This window comes from Gopherus flavomarginatus, chromosome 4 (genome assembly GCF_025201925.1).
Source record: "Gopherus flavomarginatus isolate rGopFla2 chromosome 4, rGopFla2.mat.asm, whole genome shotgun sequence".
NCBI lineage: Eukaryota > Metazoa > Chordata > Testudines > Testudinidae > Gopherus > Gopherus flavomarginatus.
This window is the reverse complement of record NC_066620.1, coordinates 9,805,129-9,821,195: the sequence shown is the minus strand read 5'-3', so window position 1 is coordinate 9,821,195 and position 16,067 is coordinate 9,805,129. Positions and strand designations below refer to the sequence as shown.

The following is a 16,067-nucleotide window of genomic DNA, read 5'->3' as shown; positions in this document are numbered from 1 at the left end:
CTTACAGCTCAATCCTATTGTTTCTATTAGTTTGCTAGTTTTACTCTCATTTTGCACTGTCTGAAAAATCTTGCAGGACATTAACAAACATCAACGGTGAGTGAGAAATATCGTCTGCCTTCATATGGAGCGAGCCAAAAACCCGCAGTACACATGAATACAAAAGAAAATCCACAACATTGACACAGAAAAGCTCAGAATCAGAGGTTCTCTCTACATTGGAGCTGGAAGATGTCATTCCCAGCTCAAGGAGATGTACCCATGCCAGCTCTGATCAAGCTGGTGTGGTGTAGCTATGGTAGTGGGCAGGGCTAGTTATCCTAAGTAGGTGTTTAGGGTTTCAGATGGGATAATATTCAGAGTAGCTAGCCGCTGTGGCTACATTTAGCAAGCTAGCTCTGACCAAGCTAACACGGGTATGGTTTCCGCAATCCATCGTCTAGATCCAGAGATGACATACTGTTAGATTAGGAATGGAATGACCCACCAGATCAGTTAAGATTCCTGCTAAGTGAGAGTTTCTCCCCACTGCTTTGCTGAGTTCATGTTTAAGTAACGGACTCTTCCATCACCTCCTTTGGAAAACTTCTACAGCCCCATGGCTTTCTCTGCTAGGAAAATTTGCCTGATATCCAGCCTAAATTTAAATTTTCTTTTGCTTAATTGCATCTCGTTACTCCTAATTATAACCCTCTTTAAGCACCCTAGGAATAATGCCTTTCTTGAGGCAAAATGTGGGCTTAGTTGCATTGGGAGTGGTGCAGAGCTAGCCCATCCCAGGGAGAGGGGAAGGAGAGAATATGCCTCAGGAGGTACAACTTCCAGCTCACTGATGCACAGGGATACTGAGCAAGCAGCCCCATTGTGTCTACCATGTGCAATCCAGTCTAGTGTTAGTAGTTTATGAGCTCAGAGCTGAAAGAAGAGGTGACTTACCTGTCAATGGAGGTTCTTTGAGATGTGTGGTCCCTAACTGTATTCCACTGTGGCTTCTGCATGCAAAGCGTGAAGTTGAAAAATTTAGAAGTAGTGTCTGCAGGTTTGTGCATGCGCCCTGATTTGCCTTGTGCTTCCGTCCAAGGGAATAAAGGGAGGGGCAGACCAACCGTGTCTCCAGTTCCTTCTCCACCATGAATGTGACAGATCGGAAGCAGAGGGGAAGGAGGGCAGGAAGTGGAACACAGAGAGGGACCACACATTTCGAAGAACTTCTAGTTACAGGTAAGTCACCTCGTCTTCTTCTTCAAGTGATGGTCCCTATTGTATTCCACTGTGAGTGACTCACAAGCAGTATCTAAGTGGGAGGAGGCTGCAAAGATGAGGATGGAAGGGTTGTGCAGAGAACAGCTGTGCCAAAGGTGCCATCAACTGCCGAGTCCTGCACCAAGGCGTGGTGTGCTGTGAACGTGTGGATAGAACTCCACGTGCTGCTCTACATATGTCTATGAAAGGCACATCTTGAAGGGATGCTGTGGTCATTGCTTGAGCAATAGTGGAATGAGCCCATACCCACCACGGGGAGAGGTTGATTTCACAGCTGGTAGCAGAGTTTAATGTAGATAGAAATCCATTTCGAGATTCTCCGGGTGGAGATGGTGTGTCCCCGATTCTCTCTGCTACCTCAGTAAATGGTCTAGAGGACTTCCTGATTGTTTTTGTTCTCTGCGGGTAAACGGCTGAAGCCTGTCGGACCTCAAGGGAATTGAGTCTACGTTCTTCTGTGGAGGTGTGCGGTTTCGGGAAGAAAATAGGTAGGTGAATGGATTGGTTAATATGAAATAGGGAGACTGCCTTTGGTAAAAATTTTGGGCATAGGCAAAAAGAGACCTTATGCCTGTGGAATATTGTAAATGGCGGATCTGCCATCATAGTTCTGAGTTCACCAACCCTTCTTGCCAAAGTGATATCAACAAGGAAGGTGACCGTGAATGCCAACAGAAATCTTGAATTGTTTCTTTCCACAGCACACAGCAGGGCAGACACCATGGGGTCATTATCAGATTTGCAGCTCATGAAATACGGCAAGATCAGCTGCACTGTGTTCATAACGTTCATCACAAGACTGGAGAGTAGTGCAGGATCCACGCTTTCAGGCAGAGATGGCAGGCGCACAGTTTACAGGGGCTGTTCAAAAGTGGTACAAAATGAAGTCAGAAGCCCATGGAATGATGGGACGGAAAGAATTGTATAATGGGACAGTGAGCCCGCCCCCATGGTGAACTGTGATCCATTCCCAGATCTCCCAGCGGCACAGGGTGGCGAGTTGCACGGTGGGATAGCTACCCACGATGCAGTGCTCTATCTGTCAATGCAAGAGCACCAACCATGGACATGCTCTGCCGACACAAGGAGCATTGTGTGGACATGCACAACCAGAGTAATTTAAGCAACATATGATCATCAATGAAACTTAAGTTGATTTAACTCTGTAGTGTATACAAGGCCATATTGCTCAAACTTCTCAGGTATGGCCGGGGAAAGTTTGACACATATTGCACCCAGCTGTGATGTGAGATTCTCCCAGGCAGTAGAGGCTGTGTTGGTGGTTGCATGAGGAGGTTGTTGCTGACTCGGAAGGACTGAAGACTGGCGTTCTGGGCATAGTTCAGTACCCAAATTCTACTCTATTCTAAACTGTTAAAACTGTTAAACTTCTAAAATTAGGAAAATAAGTAGAACTATTAAATCTATGACTAAAACTGATAAACATATGTACAATTAAAAGTATTAGAGCTGCATCAGAGATGAGGACCCTGGAGGTTCCAACCCAGACCATGAGGCAATGAGAAGAAACTGAAGATGCAGTCAGTCCATCCCATCCTTTATCACCTCAGATAGAAGCATGAGGTGAGTCAGGGCACATGCACAGACCAACGGACACCACTTTCAAATTCTCCGACTCCGGGTGCACGATGCACATGCATAACCCACCATGGAATACAATAAGGACCATCACTCAAAGAAGAATCAAAATTGTCATGCTCTGAGCCCCACAAATAGCAACCATTTCAGTAAATGAATCAAGCAAACCTCTGGGGCAAGCTCTGGAAAACAGGAGCTGCATTTCGATAGGGGCTTGTATGCCTGAACTTTGAATGCAGTTCTCTTTGGAACAGGATAACGCAAGTAAGGTAACACTGGCCAGGAATCATCGTCTTAATTTGGCAGGCTCTATCATGAAGTTTTCAGCACTGTCACTTAAACAAAACTATCTCTGTCTGTGCATTCATCATCTACATGACACCTGGTAATCGTGGATTTATTCAACTATTTTTCTTTAATTTGCGAAGTGTCTGCCATTTTTATGAACTTCTCATAAACACCTTTTGTACTTTGTCCTACAACACTCAGAATCAATGTATCGTGTGCCAATGAATCTAGATGAACAGATTCACAGTTTCTCTCTGCTGAGTACCAAGACCCGAGGGATCACATGGAGGAAAATGGAAATCTTGTACTTCTCATTCTTTGACTAATAATAGATAGCACAGGAAAAAAAAACCCAGAGAAGTGGGTCAGTCTGAAATTCATTGTTTTTAACCCTGAGCAGCAGTGCCAAGACCTGACGTCACTCCCTGTATGTGTGACAGGAAGAATGCAATGGCATTCAAAAGTGTATTCCAGCCACATCTCCTAAGTAATAGTTGGTGAAAGGAATCATATTTCCCTGGGGTTTTTTTAGATATCAGTTTTTTGAACTCAGCAAGAGAGGAAAATCCATGTTTACAGAACCGACAAGCCAACAAAGTATAAACAATAGATGGTAAGAAGGCTGACAAAAGAAAAAGGAAAAGGACTCAGAACAAGGAGTAACACCCTTGGCAATAAATATTACGGCTACTTACGCTTTTTCCAGAAATGCATCCCGCGACATGTTGTGCGCCAGCAAGTTTGTTGCCAAACTGAAAACTTCGTCCGTCCATTCCTAGGGAGATATAAATTACAGCTGATGTAGCCCAGATGCAGTTTCTCAAAGGTGCCTGTTTAGACCTTTATTGTCATGAAGGCAAATAGTTTCAACATGAGTATTATTAACAGAAAGTGTTTAATAAAAGCCTGAACATGCATTTCCCAGCACAGCTTAAGTTCTAGACTAAGGGCCTGTCTTTTTCATTACGCATAAATCACAAACTTTGCTACGGACATTATCTTTCAAAGGGATATTATCTGACACTCGTGTGTTTCAAAAGAGATTTCAAATATGATCATATAGAGCCTGATGCAAATCCCACTGCAGTCAATGGCAATCTTTTCACTGACTTCAATGGACTGTGAATCAGGCCCACAGAAAAATACCTATGACTGTGTGATGTCCACCATCGTGGTGGATACATCACTACAAACTAATGATCTACAGGGACGTAACATATTTAGGCAACGATACTGTACTTTCCCCTTAAGATAGGTGATCAAAACGAAAGTATAGATTTCGCGTGGGCCCCTCTGCACTGACCTGAGAAATATGCAAAAGAAACCACAGCAGCAGGGAAATACAGAAGTGGCTTGATTATTTCACTCTCCTGGAGGAGAGGGAAGGGGAATGAATGTTTAGTTAATCAGTTTCCAGTAAGAATATTTCTACTGCGATTAACTGATGTTGAGAGACAGGGATTTTGTTTTGGATAGACACAGGCATTTGGATACTGTGGATTCTTTCACATTAATAGTTCCATTGAAGTCACAATCATATGGTTAATTAAAATTTTGCATGCTCTGGTGATGTGTGATGCTGGGGGCACTGAATCCATCACTGCACATGCAATATGTTCTTCCTTTCTCCATCGCTACTGAGAGCTGTGCGAACCCCCTGTCATTCAAGTTGGCACTTGGAGGGTTATATTTGATACTCCCTTCCCTTTTCTTCTCGCAAACAGGATCGTGCCCAATCTTGTTGTTTTTATAACATTTCCAGAATCTACCCCTTTTGTCTCTGCTTCTAAAACATGCATTCATACCATAATTTTCCCTTTCACCAAGACTACTGTAAGCTCCTCTTCTCCAAGCTGCCTTCCTGAGTCTATCCAACATTCAACAGCGAATATTCCTCTCCTGCCATTCTCAATGTGTCAAGATTAAGAATGGCAAAGCATTCTGATACCATACCTTTATACATAGGTCTCTAGTCAAACAGTCCCAAAGTTGATTCTGGTTCTCAGGTCACTCCAAGTTCAGCATGAGGGAGCCCCAGAAGCTCAGATCTTGTACATTCCCAAGGCAGAGTAGTCCTCTGCAGCTGAGCCAACAACTTTCTCCCCATGACTGAGTTTTCTGGCACACCCACAGCGACAGCAGACACCTGGGCTAGATCTCAGAAAGAGACTTCTAGCCCTGCTGGCCACAAAGTTGTTCTGTATTTACATACTCTTTGCTAAGAGATTTTGGACCTCTGTCTCCTAGGATAGCTTGTGTTGTATTGTTTTTCTTGACAGTAACCTTGTAAGGTCTAATCTTAAGACACAAGGGATGTGAGAACAACAAAAGAATAGAGCCTCTAGCATCATTACTTTCCTGTGACTATGCTTTTAGCAGAAGTATATTAAAGAAAGCATTTTATTTCATCCTGGCGTCTCAATTTTCCAGTCTTAGAATAGACACATTCTGTAAACATTGCTTTGTTTAAGCATGAATAACCACAACAATTAAAAAAGTTCTTTGTGACACTAACTGCTGCAGTTTAACAGCAGCATAAAATGTTATTTTAGCAGCTTAAGATACATTTTCTTTTAAGTAAACCTGGTAGGCTCTGTTTTGGTCAGACAGAACTATATCACTTCAAATGCATCCCGAGAACTGAGAGTGGACAAGCTGTTACTGTATTTTTATTGCAAGCATTTTTTATATGCAGTTATTCTTGTCAAGATATTTTCCCTCCCTAACCTCTCTATGACACTTGCAAGAGAAGCAGGACTTGAGCCATGCAACCTAATGCCTACTCTCAGATTGAGCAATAACTGACACAAGTGGAGATCAATCCCCAGCATATGGTACCAATTTGGGGCAGATGAGAGCTATTAGTCTGTCAAATATCTGTGTGAAGCAATGAGTGAGAAATAATACTTGATCACTTCCCCTCACTTTCAAGGGAATTCATTTAAATTCCCAAAAGCTCCAGCCAATAAAGCCAAGATCAGGAAAGCTGTCAAAGGTCACATCCTCCTTTCTGTCATGCACTGTCTTCGCACTGAGCAAAGATCCAAACCTCACTGAAATCAATGGGGGTCTTTCTATTGACTTCTGTTTGGATCCGACTATGAAATAAAGCGGTGTCCTGTTGTTTTAGCTACCGAATGGACACCTTCTCTCTTTGGCTAAGCTGTACTGTATACAGTCAATACTGAGATCTGGAATTATGACACATCATATAATTAAGGCCCTTCATTCTCAGGTCTTTTTAGTTTAAAAGTTCCTGGAAATGTACCAGTGTTTAATACCAAAAATTAAAAATCAGTGCAAAAAAAATCCACTTTGCATTTTTCTGGGTAAATATTACTCTCTTCTCTTTTCATGTTTTTTTTTAACTTAAAAAAACAAACCCTTATGCTCTGAACTGTAGTTAGACACAGGTTTTCATTTTTGAACCATTTTAGCATGAAAAATAGTTCACTAACTTTTATTTGCTTTGAATGCTGCTAACTATCCAAGCTGTCTGTCAAGCTGCTAATGGGTATGTGGTGCGCACAGGATTGGCAACATGTACACCACTGCTCAAATCATTTCAGTACTTCTAACCTGGCTCCTTACTCCAGAAGGAGAGACGGCAGCTCAGTAACCTGGCACAGGTTATCGAGTGGTCATCTGTCTTTCTGGAGCAGGGAGTCAGTTCCAGGGAGTTCTGGCACTTCCAAAATTCAGCTAGAAATTAGTTAGAACAACACCCAGATGTAAAACCTGGGAAATTTTCAGTAAAAACAAAAAAAAGGATAAAAACTGTAAACCAAGGTCTTACATATAATACACAGTGGTAGCCCACATTAATAGCAGCACAGATTCCACAAGGCAAGCCATGCTGGGAATACTCTATGGGATGAATAGCTATTATATATAGAAAGAAAACAGATGGTATTTTAGTGTGGGAAGATTACAACGGACTCAAAATCACGGTTGCTTTCTGTAGAGTTGTAACTATGAACACTGACCCATAGACATAATGCAAAAGGAAATAATAAATCTGGAGATTTTGAAGTAAGATTTTGCTCGTGCCAACAAACTCCTCTCCCAAGTTGGAAGCCTCTGAGCTACGGTATTTTTTAAAAGCAGAAAAATGGAGTCTTGCAACAAATTTTAATTTCAAGCAAACTAGTTCCATCATAATAAAAGAGCCATATCTTCCTGCTGTCCTTTTGGCTTTGTTCTGTTACCGTCGTTCATATTTATGTCATTCCTATTAACTTTACTAACAAATCAGGTAGCTGTTATGTGCTCTAGTCAGTAAGTAGCATGCAATGTGCAGTATATTTTGAGAGCTCTTGCTCACTGAACACTTTTCTTTCATATATTACATGAATCAGAATTTATACCTACAGGCATTTATCTCAATCTGAGAGATGAGAGCGATTTTTCATGGCAAAAGACAGTACCTAAGTGCTACACATTTTTGAAAACATTTAATTCAAATCAGAACTGAATATGCGTGAAGACAACGTTTTTCGTATGTTTGTTTTTGGCTCACGCTTATCATCTGAAGTTGTTGAAGTCGCATGTTTCAGCATCCTCTGGTATGAAACATCATATGCGTTTCATTTTTTTTTAAGCATGACTCTGTACTGCTTATTTCATTATTTATTTTACTGCTTACTTTAACAGAAAAGGAAATTTGGAAGAATAAAGAAGTATACTGAAAAACATATCACAGAACATACGGCACATGGTGTAGATAAATCATTTAAGGCTTATCTACTAGGGGACATTAAGGAAGGTTAATCCAAATTAATTTTTAACATGGATTAGATAAACAGCATTAAAATCCCATGTAGACACTTTTACTCTGAATTAATCTGATTTCATTTAATGCTCTTACACACCTTTAGTTAATTTAGATTAACCTTCCTTAGTGTTCCCATGTAGACAAATGAGGGACTGTCCCTCATTTATGGAGGAAATGACAAACTGTTAGCTAAAGACCTGATCCAAAGCCCAATCAAATCCAGTGGAGTTTTAACACTGACTTCACTGGACTTTGGATCAACTCCCTATGACCTTTCCCTAAGACACCTTAAATGGGACTGAACAATCAGTGGACGAATACCAGTGCAGACTATGAAACACAGGGAGCTGTGGAGACCAAAGTTATGTGTAGAGTATTTTCTGAAATGTTATTGTATCTGCAACTCCAAGACGAACCACGGTTCCCTATCAAGGGCAGGATTCTCTGAGGAACAGCCTAAGCCAGGTCTACACCACACACTTACTTCAGTATAAATCGGAAAAATCCACACCCCTGAAGACGTACGTTATTCTGACCGAAACCTCCATATAGACAGCGTTATGTTGGTGGGAGACCATCTCCCACCGACACAGCTGCTGCCTCTCACTGAGGTGGAGTAACTAAATAACAGGAGAGCTCTCCCTTCAACTTAGAGCATCTTCGGTTATGTCTACATTACAAAGTTAAGTTGATTTAAGTTATGTTGACGATCCTCCAGTGCCTTAATTAAAGTGCTTGTGCATGTCCACACAATTCTCCTTGTGACAGAAAAGCATGCCCAGAGTTGGTGCTCTTATACTGATAGAGCAGAGCACTGTGGGTAGCTATCCCACTGTGCAACTCGCCACCATCTGCTGCTGGGTTCTCTGGGAAGGGATTGAAGTGCATCATGGGGGTGGGCTCAATGTCCCATGATGCAGTTTCCTTCATCCCATCATTCCATGGGCTTCTTACTATGTTTTGCACTGCTTTTCAACAGCCCGTGTAAACTGTGTGCCCACGATCTCTGCCTGAAAGCGTGGATCCTGAGCTGCTCTCCAGTCTTGTGATGAGCATTATGAACACAACATGGCTGATCTTGCAGTATTTCATAGTATTTCATAGTATTTCATTTCATAGAATCTAATGACACCATGATGTCTGCTCTCCTGTGTGGCATGAAAAAAAAACAATTCAAGATTTCTGTTGGCATTCATGGAGCAGCTGCACACAGCAGACCACTGATACTGGGCTTGGGAAATAAGCACTGAGTAGTGGGGTCGCATTGTGATGCAGGTATGGGATGATGAGCAGTGGCTGGAGAACTTTTGGCTGCACAAAGCCACCGTCCTGGAACTGTGTGTGGAGCTTGCCTCTGCCTTCTGGCACAAGGACACCAAAATGAAAGCTGCCCTCACAATGGAGAAGTGAGTGGCGATTGCTGTGTGGATGTTGGGAACTCCAGACTGCTACTGATCAGTTATGCATCAGTTTGGAGTTAGGAAGTTCACCATGTGGATGGCAGTGATACAAGTGTGCAGAACCATTAATTGACTCCTGTTACAAAGGACTGAGACTCTGGGCAATGTGCGAGAAATAGTGGATAGCTTTGCAGTAATGGGCTTCCCTATCTGCAGTGGGGCGATAGATGGCACGCATGCCGCATTTTGGCCCCAGATCACCTTGCTACAGAGTACATCAAGAGAACAGGCTACTTTTTTATGGTATTGCAAGAGCTGGTGGACCACTGGGGTCATTTCACTGACATCAATGCGGGGTGGTCAGGGAAGGTGCATGACACACGCATCTTCAGGAACACTGGCCTGTATAGAAAACTGCAAGCAGGAACTTTCTTTCCAGACAAAAAGATTGTGATTGGGGATGTGGAAATGCCAACTGTGATCTCAGGAGACCCCGTCTACACCTTGCTCCCATGGCTTACGAAGCCTACACCGGAAACCTTGATAGCAGCAAGGAGTGCTTCAACAACAGGCTCAGCAGGTGCAGAATGACTGTTGAATGTGCCTTTGGCAGATTAAAGGGTTGCTGGCACTGCCTTTTTGGTAGGCTAGACTTCAATCAGGAAAATATTCCCATGGTCATAGCAGCCTGCTGTTCGCTGCATAACATTTGTGAAAGTAAGGGAGAAAAGTTTCCTCAGGGGAAGAGCCTTGAGGTGGATTGGCTGGCAGTTGGTTTTGAGAAGCCAGATAGCAGGACTGTTAGAACGGGGGGGGGGGGGGGGGGGGGACGCAAAGAGGGCTACTCGAATCAGGGCAGGTTTGAAGGAGCATTTTGACCATAACAATATGTCTTTCTATAATGCCAGGCATAGCATTCTTGCACTGTGGTAGGACCGTTGCAATGATTGCTATGTGTGCATGAAGTTTACTCTGCAAACACTTTGACTGCCACTGTGTATGAATTTCAGCAGCAAAGATCATGAGTAGGAGATCAATAACGATTCATTTTCTTTCCATGAGTACATTTTTATTCAATAATTATACAAACATTTCTATTACCTACAAAGGACATGACAATGAAGAGCACTTTTTTACAGTGAGGCTCTCCCAGCTGGGTGTATGTCCAGCTGTAATTGTGAAACATGTCCCTAGGGGTGCAGTGCATGGGGTACTGTGGTGGCCCAGGAACATGTGAGAAATGTGTTTCGGGGAGGGCATGGAAGGCAATTCTGAATGGGCTTCAGGAGGAAGTGAGCATGGATGTGTTCCACCTGCAGCACAATCAGCAACCTCAGCATGTCCATTTGTCCTTGAGCAGCTGTATCATCTGCTCCTGCCCATTTCCTCCGCTGGCTATCCATTCTCAGTTTTTCACTGGTATCCTCTCTATAAGCTCTCTACTCACTATCAGTTGCATCAGACAATTTCAGCACCTCCCTGAACATGCCTTCCTTACTTCTGGTTCGTCTCCTTATCAGACACAGCCGCTTAGCCGGAGGAGACTCTCATGGCCACATCTGCAGAAGCTAAAGAAACAATAGACAGAGGCACTATTGTGAGTACAATCACAGCCCTGCTTCATACAAGTAACATACACCACTTTCTCACATTCTCTTGCCAATCAGACAGCATGGCAAGAACCCTAACCATGGTAAGTTGGGTATGATGTGGAGGGAGTAAGATGGGACAAAGCATGAGGAGGTCCCAGAGGGGGATCATTACAAACTATTCTGAATACAGGTACTGTTTTCTACAAGTGCGGGGTGATATAACCTGATATCTCACTCCTGAGGGTAACCGAGGATGCAAGGGTGCAACTCCTGCATGTATGTGGCTGCAGACTGGGTCCATATGCTGCTCGCCGTGTGCTGCTTTGGTGCCTGCAGACATAATTGCTGATAGGTGCAGCAAAGTTTCCTACCATGGGGGGAAGGGACAAGACAGCACTCCAAGGAACCTTTGGCAGAGGATTGCAGAGTACCTCCACGAAAGTTTCCTAGAGGTTAGTATGGAGGATTTCTACGACATCCCGGTGTGCATCAACAAACTTTTCTGCAGGGTCCCCTTCTGTCTAGCTATGCAGGGGAATGAGAGACAGATGCATACAGTGCTACTGTCAGTTATTTCTATCTGTCTTCTACCCTGGGGAAAAAAAACGTAGCTCTACCTCATTTCTCCCTGCAGTATCAAAGCATAATGAGTACTTACCGCAGCTCCCCTCTCCTGTATCAGGCACACCAGAGCTGGATTGCTGGGACTGGCTAGACACCTCTGGAGTTAAAAACAGGTCCTGGCTTGCCACATCATCAGACGACCCTGTCACCTGTCCCCCATCCTCCTCCAACTCCACTTCCTTGTCCACCACTTTGTCCTTCGGGTTCATTCCGCTGGCTGCTGCCGCCAGCCTCCCTGAAGTATCCATGAGGCTCTTGGCAGTGGAGGTGCGGTTGCTGCCAAGGATGGCGTGCAGCTCCTTTTAGAGGCAGCATGTCTTTGGTGACACATCACAACGATTGGCCTCCCTTGCCTTCTGGTTTGCCTGCCTCAGCTCCTTGATCTTAGCACGGCACTGCTGCATGTTCCGCTCATACCACTTCAGCTCCATGCCACGAGCAATCTGCCTGCAGGTATCAGAGGTCCCATGACTGGAGCGGAGATGTGACTGCACAGCCTCCTCTCCCCACAGACCCAGCAGATCTAACAACTCTGGTGTACTCCAGGAAGGAGAGCGTTTGCTGTGTGGAGTCACTATGGCCAGCTGGGAAGATGCTATGTGAGCTGTCCATGCTGAGCAAACAGGAAGAGGAATTTCAAAAATTCTCCGGGCTTTAAATCGGGAGGGGAGCATGCCTATGTACCATGCCTGTGTACCTGTGAACTGGTGACCAGAACAGTGATGATGGACATTGTGAGACACCTCCTAGAAGCCAATTAAGGTGACATAAGCAATGCAGGATCTACACTGACATGTGTTGTTCTAACTTCATTGCAAAAAGCTCTGTGCATTCTTGTCCAGCTGGTTTTACTAGGTCAATGTAGCAGGAGAGTTAAATCAGCGGGAGGAGCATCGTAATGTATACATCTCCAAGGGTTGGTCGACAAAAGCTGAATTTTGTCGACAAAACAGTGTAGTGTAGACATGGCCTTTGATAAAGCGCTATAGCAGTGCAGCTGCAATGGTGCGGTGTTTGTAGTGTAGCCCTGTCCTAAGAGAGACCAAGATCACAGAGATAACAGTGAATAATATATTGCCGGAGCTCTCTCTATGGAGTGAGAGCTGAATAACCGTTTGTTATAAACGCATCTTGGTCTGAAACAAAAACAAGAATGAGGCAGCTGATACATCTGCCCTTCCTCATTTTTGTATGGTACTTACTCACATACTGGAGCAGTATTATATTATGGCCCTGGTTTTCTTTACATTCAGATCCCTCTTAAACCTCTCTCACAATGAAAAAGGGCCTAGGATAGAAGAGGGTAGAGTGAAGTCCTTGCCCCAGTCGTCAATGGGAATTTTATCATAAACTGTAGTGGAGCCAGAATTTCAACCAAAGTACCCACCAAACAGGCAGATATGATATAAAGGATAACAGCTCAAGCACAAGAAAATGCGGACCACCATCAGTGGAGAAATCATCTCTGGAGATTCCAGGAGGGAAATGGATTTTAAGTAGGAATTTGATGGAGCAGATAGAAGGCATATGAAGTAAGAGACTGTTCTAATCAGAAAAGACAGTGTGGGAGAAGTTAAAAAGCTAAAAGAAGGAGGAGGATATGAAGGTTCATAGTTAGGAGTGAGAAAACAGAGGGAGATGTGAGCTCCATCTATCTCTATAAGTTCTTATGTAGTACCCACCACTGTGGTATTTGAGACGAGAGAAGAGATTACGTGTGAGGCATAGTTGGAAATAGCTCTGAAGATGAGGAACTTGTGAGCTCCATGAAGAATTGAAGTCAGCAAAGGATTTGAGAAGATGAGTGATATGATCAAGGTGACAGATAAGGAAGCTAAATGTAGTAGCACTTTGGACAGGTTGTAGCTGGAGGAGTGGTGGAAGGTGAGCTGCAGGTGGATGAGGGTCACAGAGGAGGTTGCATTAATCAAGGAAAAAGATGAGCAAGGTTCTAGCAGTAGGGTAGGGAAGAAAAGGAGGGATTTATAAGATATTGTAGCAGTAGAATTGGCAGGATCAGCAAGGGAACTTGTATCTGGGGATAGTAGGAAGGTAAAGGAGGACAGAGGAACTGGGATAACTCCAAGCTTGTAACATTGGAGACAGCTGAGAGACAGAGAAGAGAGGGAAAGACAAAGGAATTTAGTGTTATAAATGAGAAGTTCAATTTTGGACATAATGAATTTGACACTACAGTGGCATATCTGGGAGGAGACAGAGGCTTAGGTTGGAGAGGAAGATTTTGGAGTTGTTAAATATCAGTAAATCTACTACAAGAGATAGTAGCTCAACTCACATGGGGAGTAACAAAACTAGCAAGGGAAACAAAACTGCACACAGACGTAGAATACACAATCCTTGTGAGAAACAAGAAGGGCATAAAGGAGCTGTTAAAACGTGGGCAAGCTAGCAACAAGGTCAGCATCATAGAGGTAGGAGAACATATGTAATTTCAGATATTAACAGGAGACGTACTCCAACATGCCTGCTCTTTCACCATTTATGTACATTGCTCTTTCCTGCTTTGCCTCCATAACCCTCAATCCTCTTCCCCTCTAGATCCAGTTGTTCCTTGAACTCAGCAGCGGCTCCAGGCACCAGCACTCCAAGTGCGTGCCTAGGGCAGCAAGCCCCGTGGGGCGCTGTGCCAGTCCCTGCGAGGGCAGCAGTCCCTGCGGGAGGTCTGCTGGTCCCGTGGATTTGGTGGCAATTCACTGGCAGGGATGCCAAATCCACGGGACCGGCGGACCTCCCTCAGGCGTGCTGCCGAATCCGCGGGACTGGCGGACCTCCCGCAGGCAAGCCGCCGAAGGCTGCCTGACTGCCGTGCTTGGGGCTGCAAAAAAGCTAGAGCCGCCCCTGCTTCAATTGCCAACACCCAGCCCTGTCTCAGTTCTCTTTCTACTGGAACTGTTCATTTCCCCAATTTTTATATTGAGGACCCTACTTTTTGAGCTCCTTATCTGTATAAAACATCTAAATCTTTCTCTTCAACAACATTTTCTAAGTAAATGGAAAAGAAGGAAATGAAGATCCTAAAAGATGTAGGACTAGACAAAATAAATTAGGTTCTGTCACTGGGAAATAAGAGAGTTGGGGGCTTTGTCTGTCTGGGAAGTCTGATACTGTGTAACAATCTAGTGGATGTAGGATAGATGAAAGAGGAATGCATGGTCAGAGTTGTCTTTAAAAAAGGTAACGGAGTCTCTTTCAGACCAGACTGATGATACTGAAAACTCCTGTATCATATCAGTCACACTAGTGGATGAGACCTGTGTAAGTTCCTATGTGAAGAGAAGGAATTTTTGATAGCTTTGAAAACAGAGTCCGGAAGAGGAGCATAAAGACGAAGTGAATGCAAGAAATGAAGACTAAAACCATCAGAAAGATAATGATGGGAAACAGCAGGTGTCTGAAGGGGCAGAGATTAGGTTACTGGAGAAAGAAAAAAATGCTTTGAAGACAGTTAATGGAGAGGAAGCCAGAAGCTCCGAGGGTTTTCAAGAGTAGTTCGAAAGAAAAGGATCAGACAAAACGGGGCTCGGGAAACGTTGCCCTTGATCATATAGGGAAAGGAGAAAAATAAACAAACATAGAGGGGCTCATTCTCATCTCAATTTCACTGGTCACAGCAAAGCTACTTCTGTTACATCAATATATGCCAGAATCATGAATCAAGCCCAGAGGTTGACCCAATGTGTATGGAATCCCCTGCAAATTCTGCTCCTTGATACACATATACAACTCCCATTTAAATAAACAAGAGTTGCACTACTAATCCATTTCTTGGATTCCTAACAAAAAAAGAAACAAACAGGCACTCTCTTCATTAACCAGCATGTCTGCTACCTTCAACTCACACCTAGAGAGCATTACAAATTATTTATTTTACCTATAGAAATGTGAGCAAAATAGTGTATTGTGACTTCATTTTAATTTTCTAGTTCTTTATTCAAATCATGTAAAGCAAGATCAGTATAAATGCTTAGCTTTAGGCTCATATCCTCAATAATTCTATCACAACTCAGAAAGCGGAGCTGAGGAACTGAACATTTTGAACAGAATGACCAATAAAAGGCTTGAAAATATATTAATTTCAAAAGTTGAATAATAATAAACTCAGATCCTACAGAAACATAAACCTACTCCTGTAAGAAAAAAATTACAATTTATTTAAACTGCTTTGTGAAGATCTTTTTCAAATAATTTTAGTTTACGTTTTTCAGAGTGAGGGTTTTTATCTCGAAAAATAACAGGCTTTAAAAGATTAGATTTTATTGGCAAATTTCAATCAACATCAATTTCACTGTATGCACAAACCAACAAAAAATGTTTCCATCAATAATAATTGAAATTTACAGATAGGCGAAATGAGACAAATGCATCTTGTGATCTTTTCAGAGTTTGACTGAAGGATATTTACTTTGTATATTTGACATGTGATGTTGTCAATTTGTGCTTTACAGTTATAAAGCTTTAATTTTTGAATCTCAATATCTACTGTCATTAAATTATTGCTGTCTGACT

General features: G+C 43.1%; 1 protein-coding gene across 2 annotated transcripts in view; it reads right to left on the bottom strand.

The window, feature by feature from the left end:
* Positions 1–16,067, bottom strand: part of PLCB1 (phospholipase C beta 1) — a 663,557-nt gene that overhangs the window by 224,682 nt on the left and 422,808 nt on the right. For both annotated transcript variants that reach the window (XM_050952023.1, XM_050952024.1), the window contains exon 5: positions 3,846–3,925. In XM_050952023.1, coding sequence (XP_050807980.1) covers positions 3,846–3,925 — 80 coding nt within the window. The remainder of the gene's footprint in view (positions 1–3,845; positions 3,926–16,067) is intronic.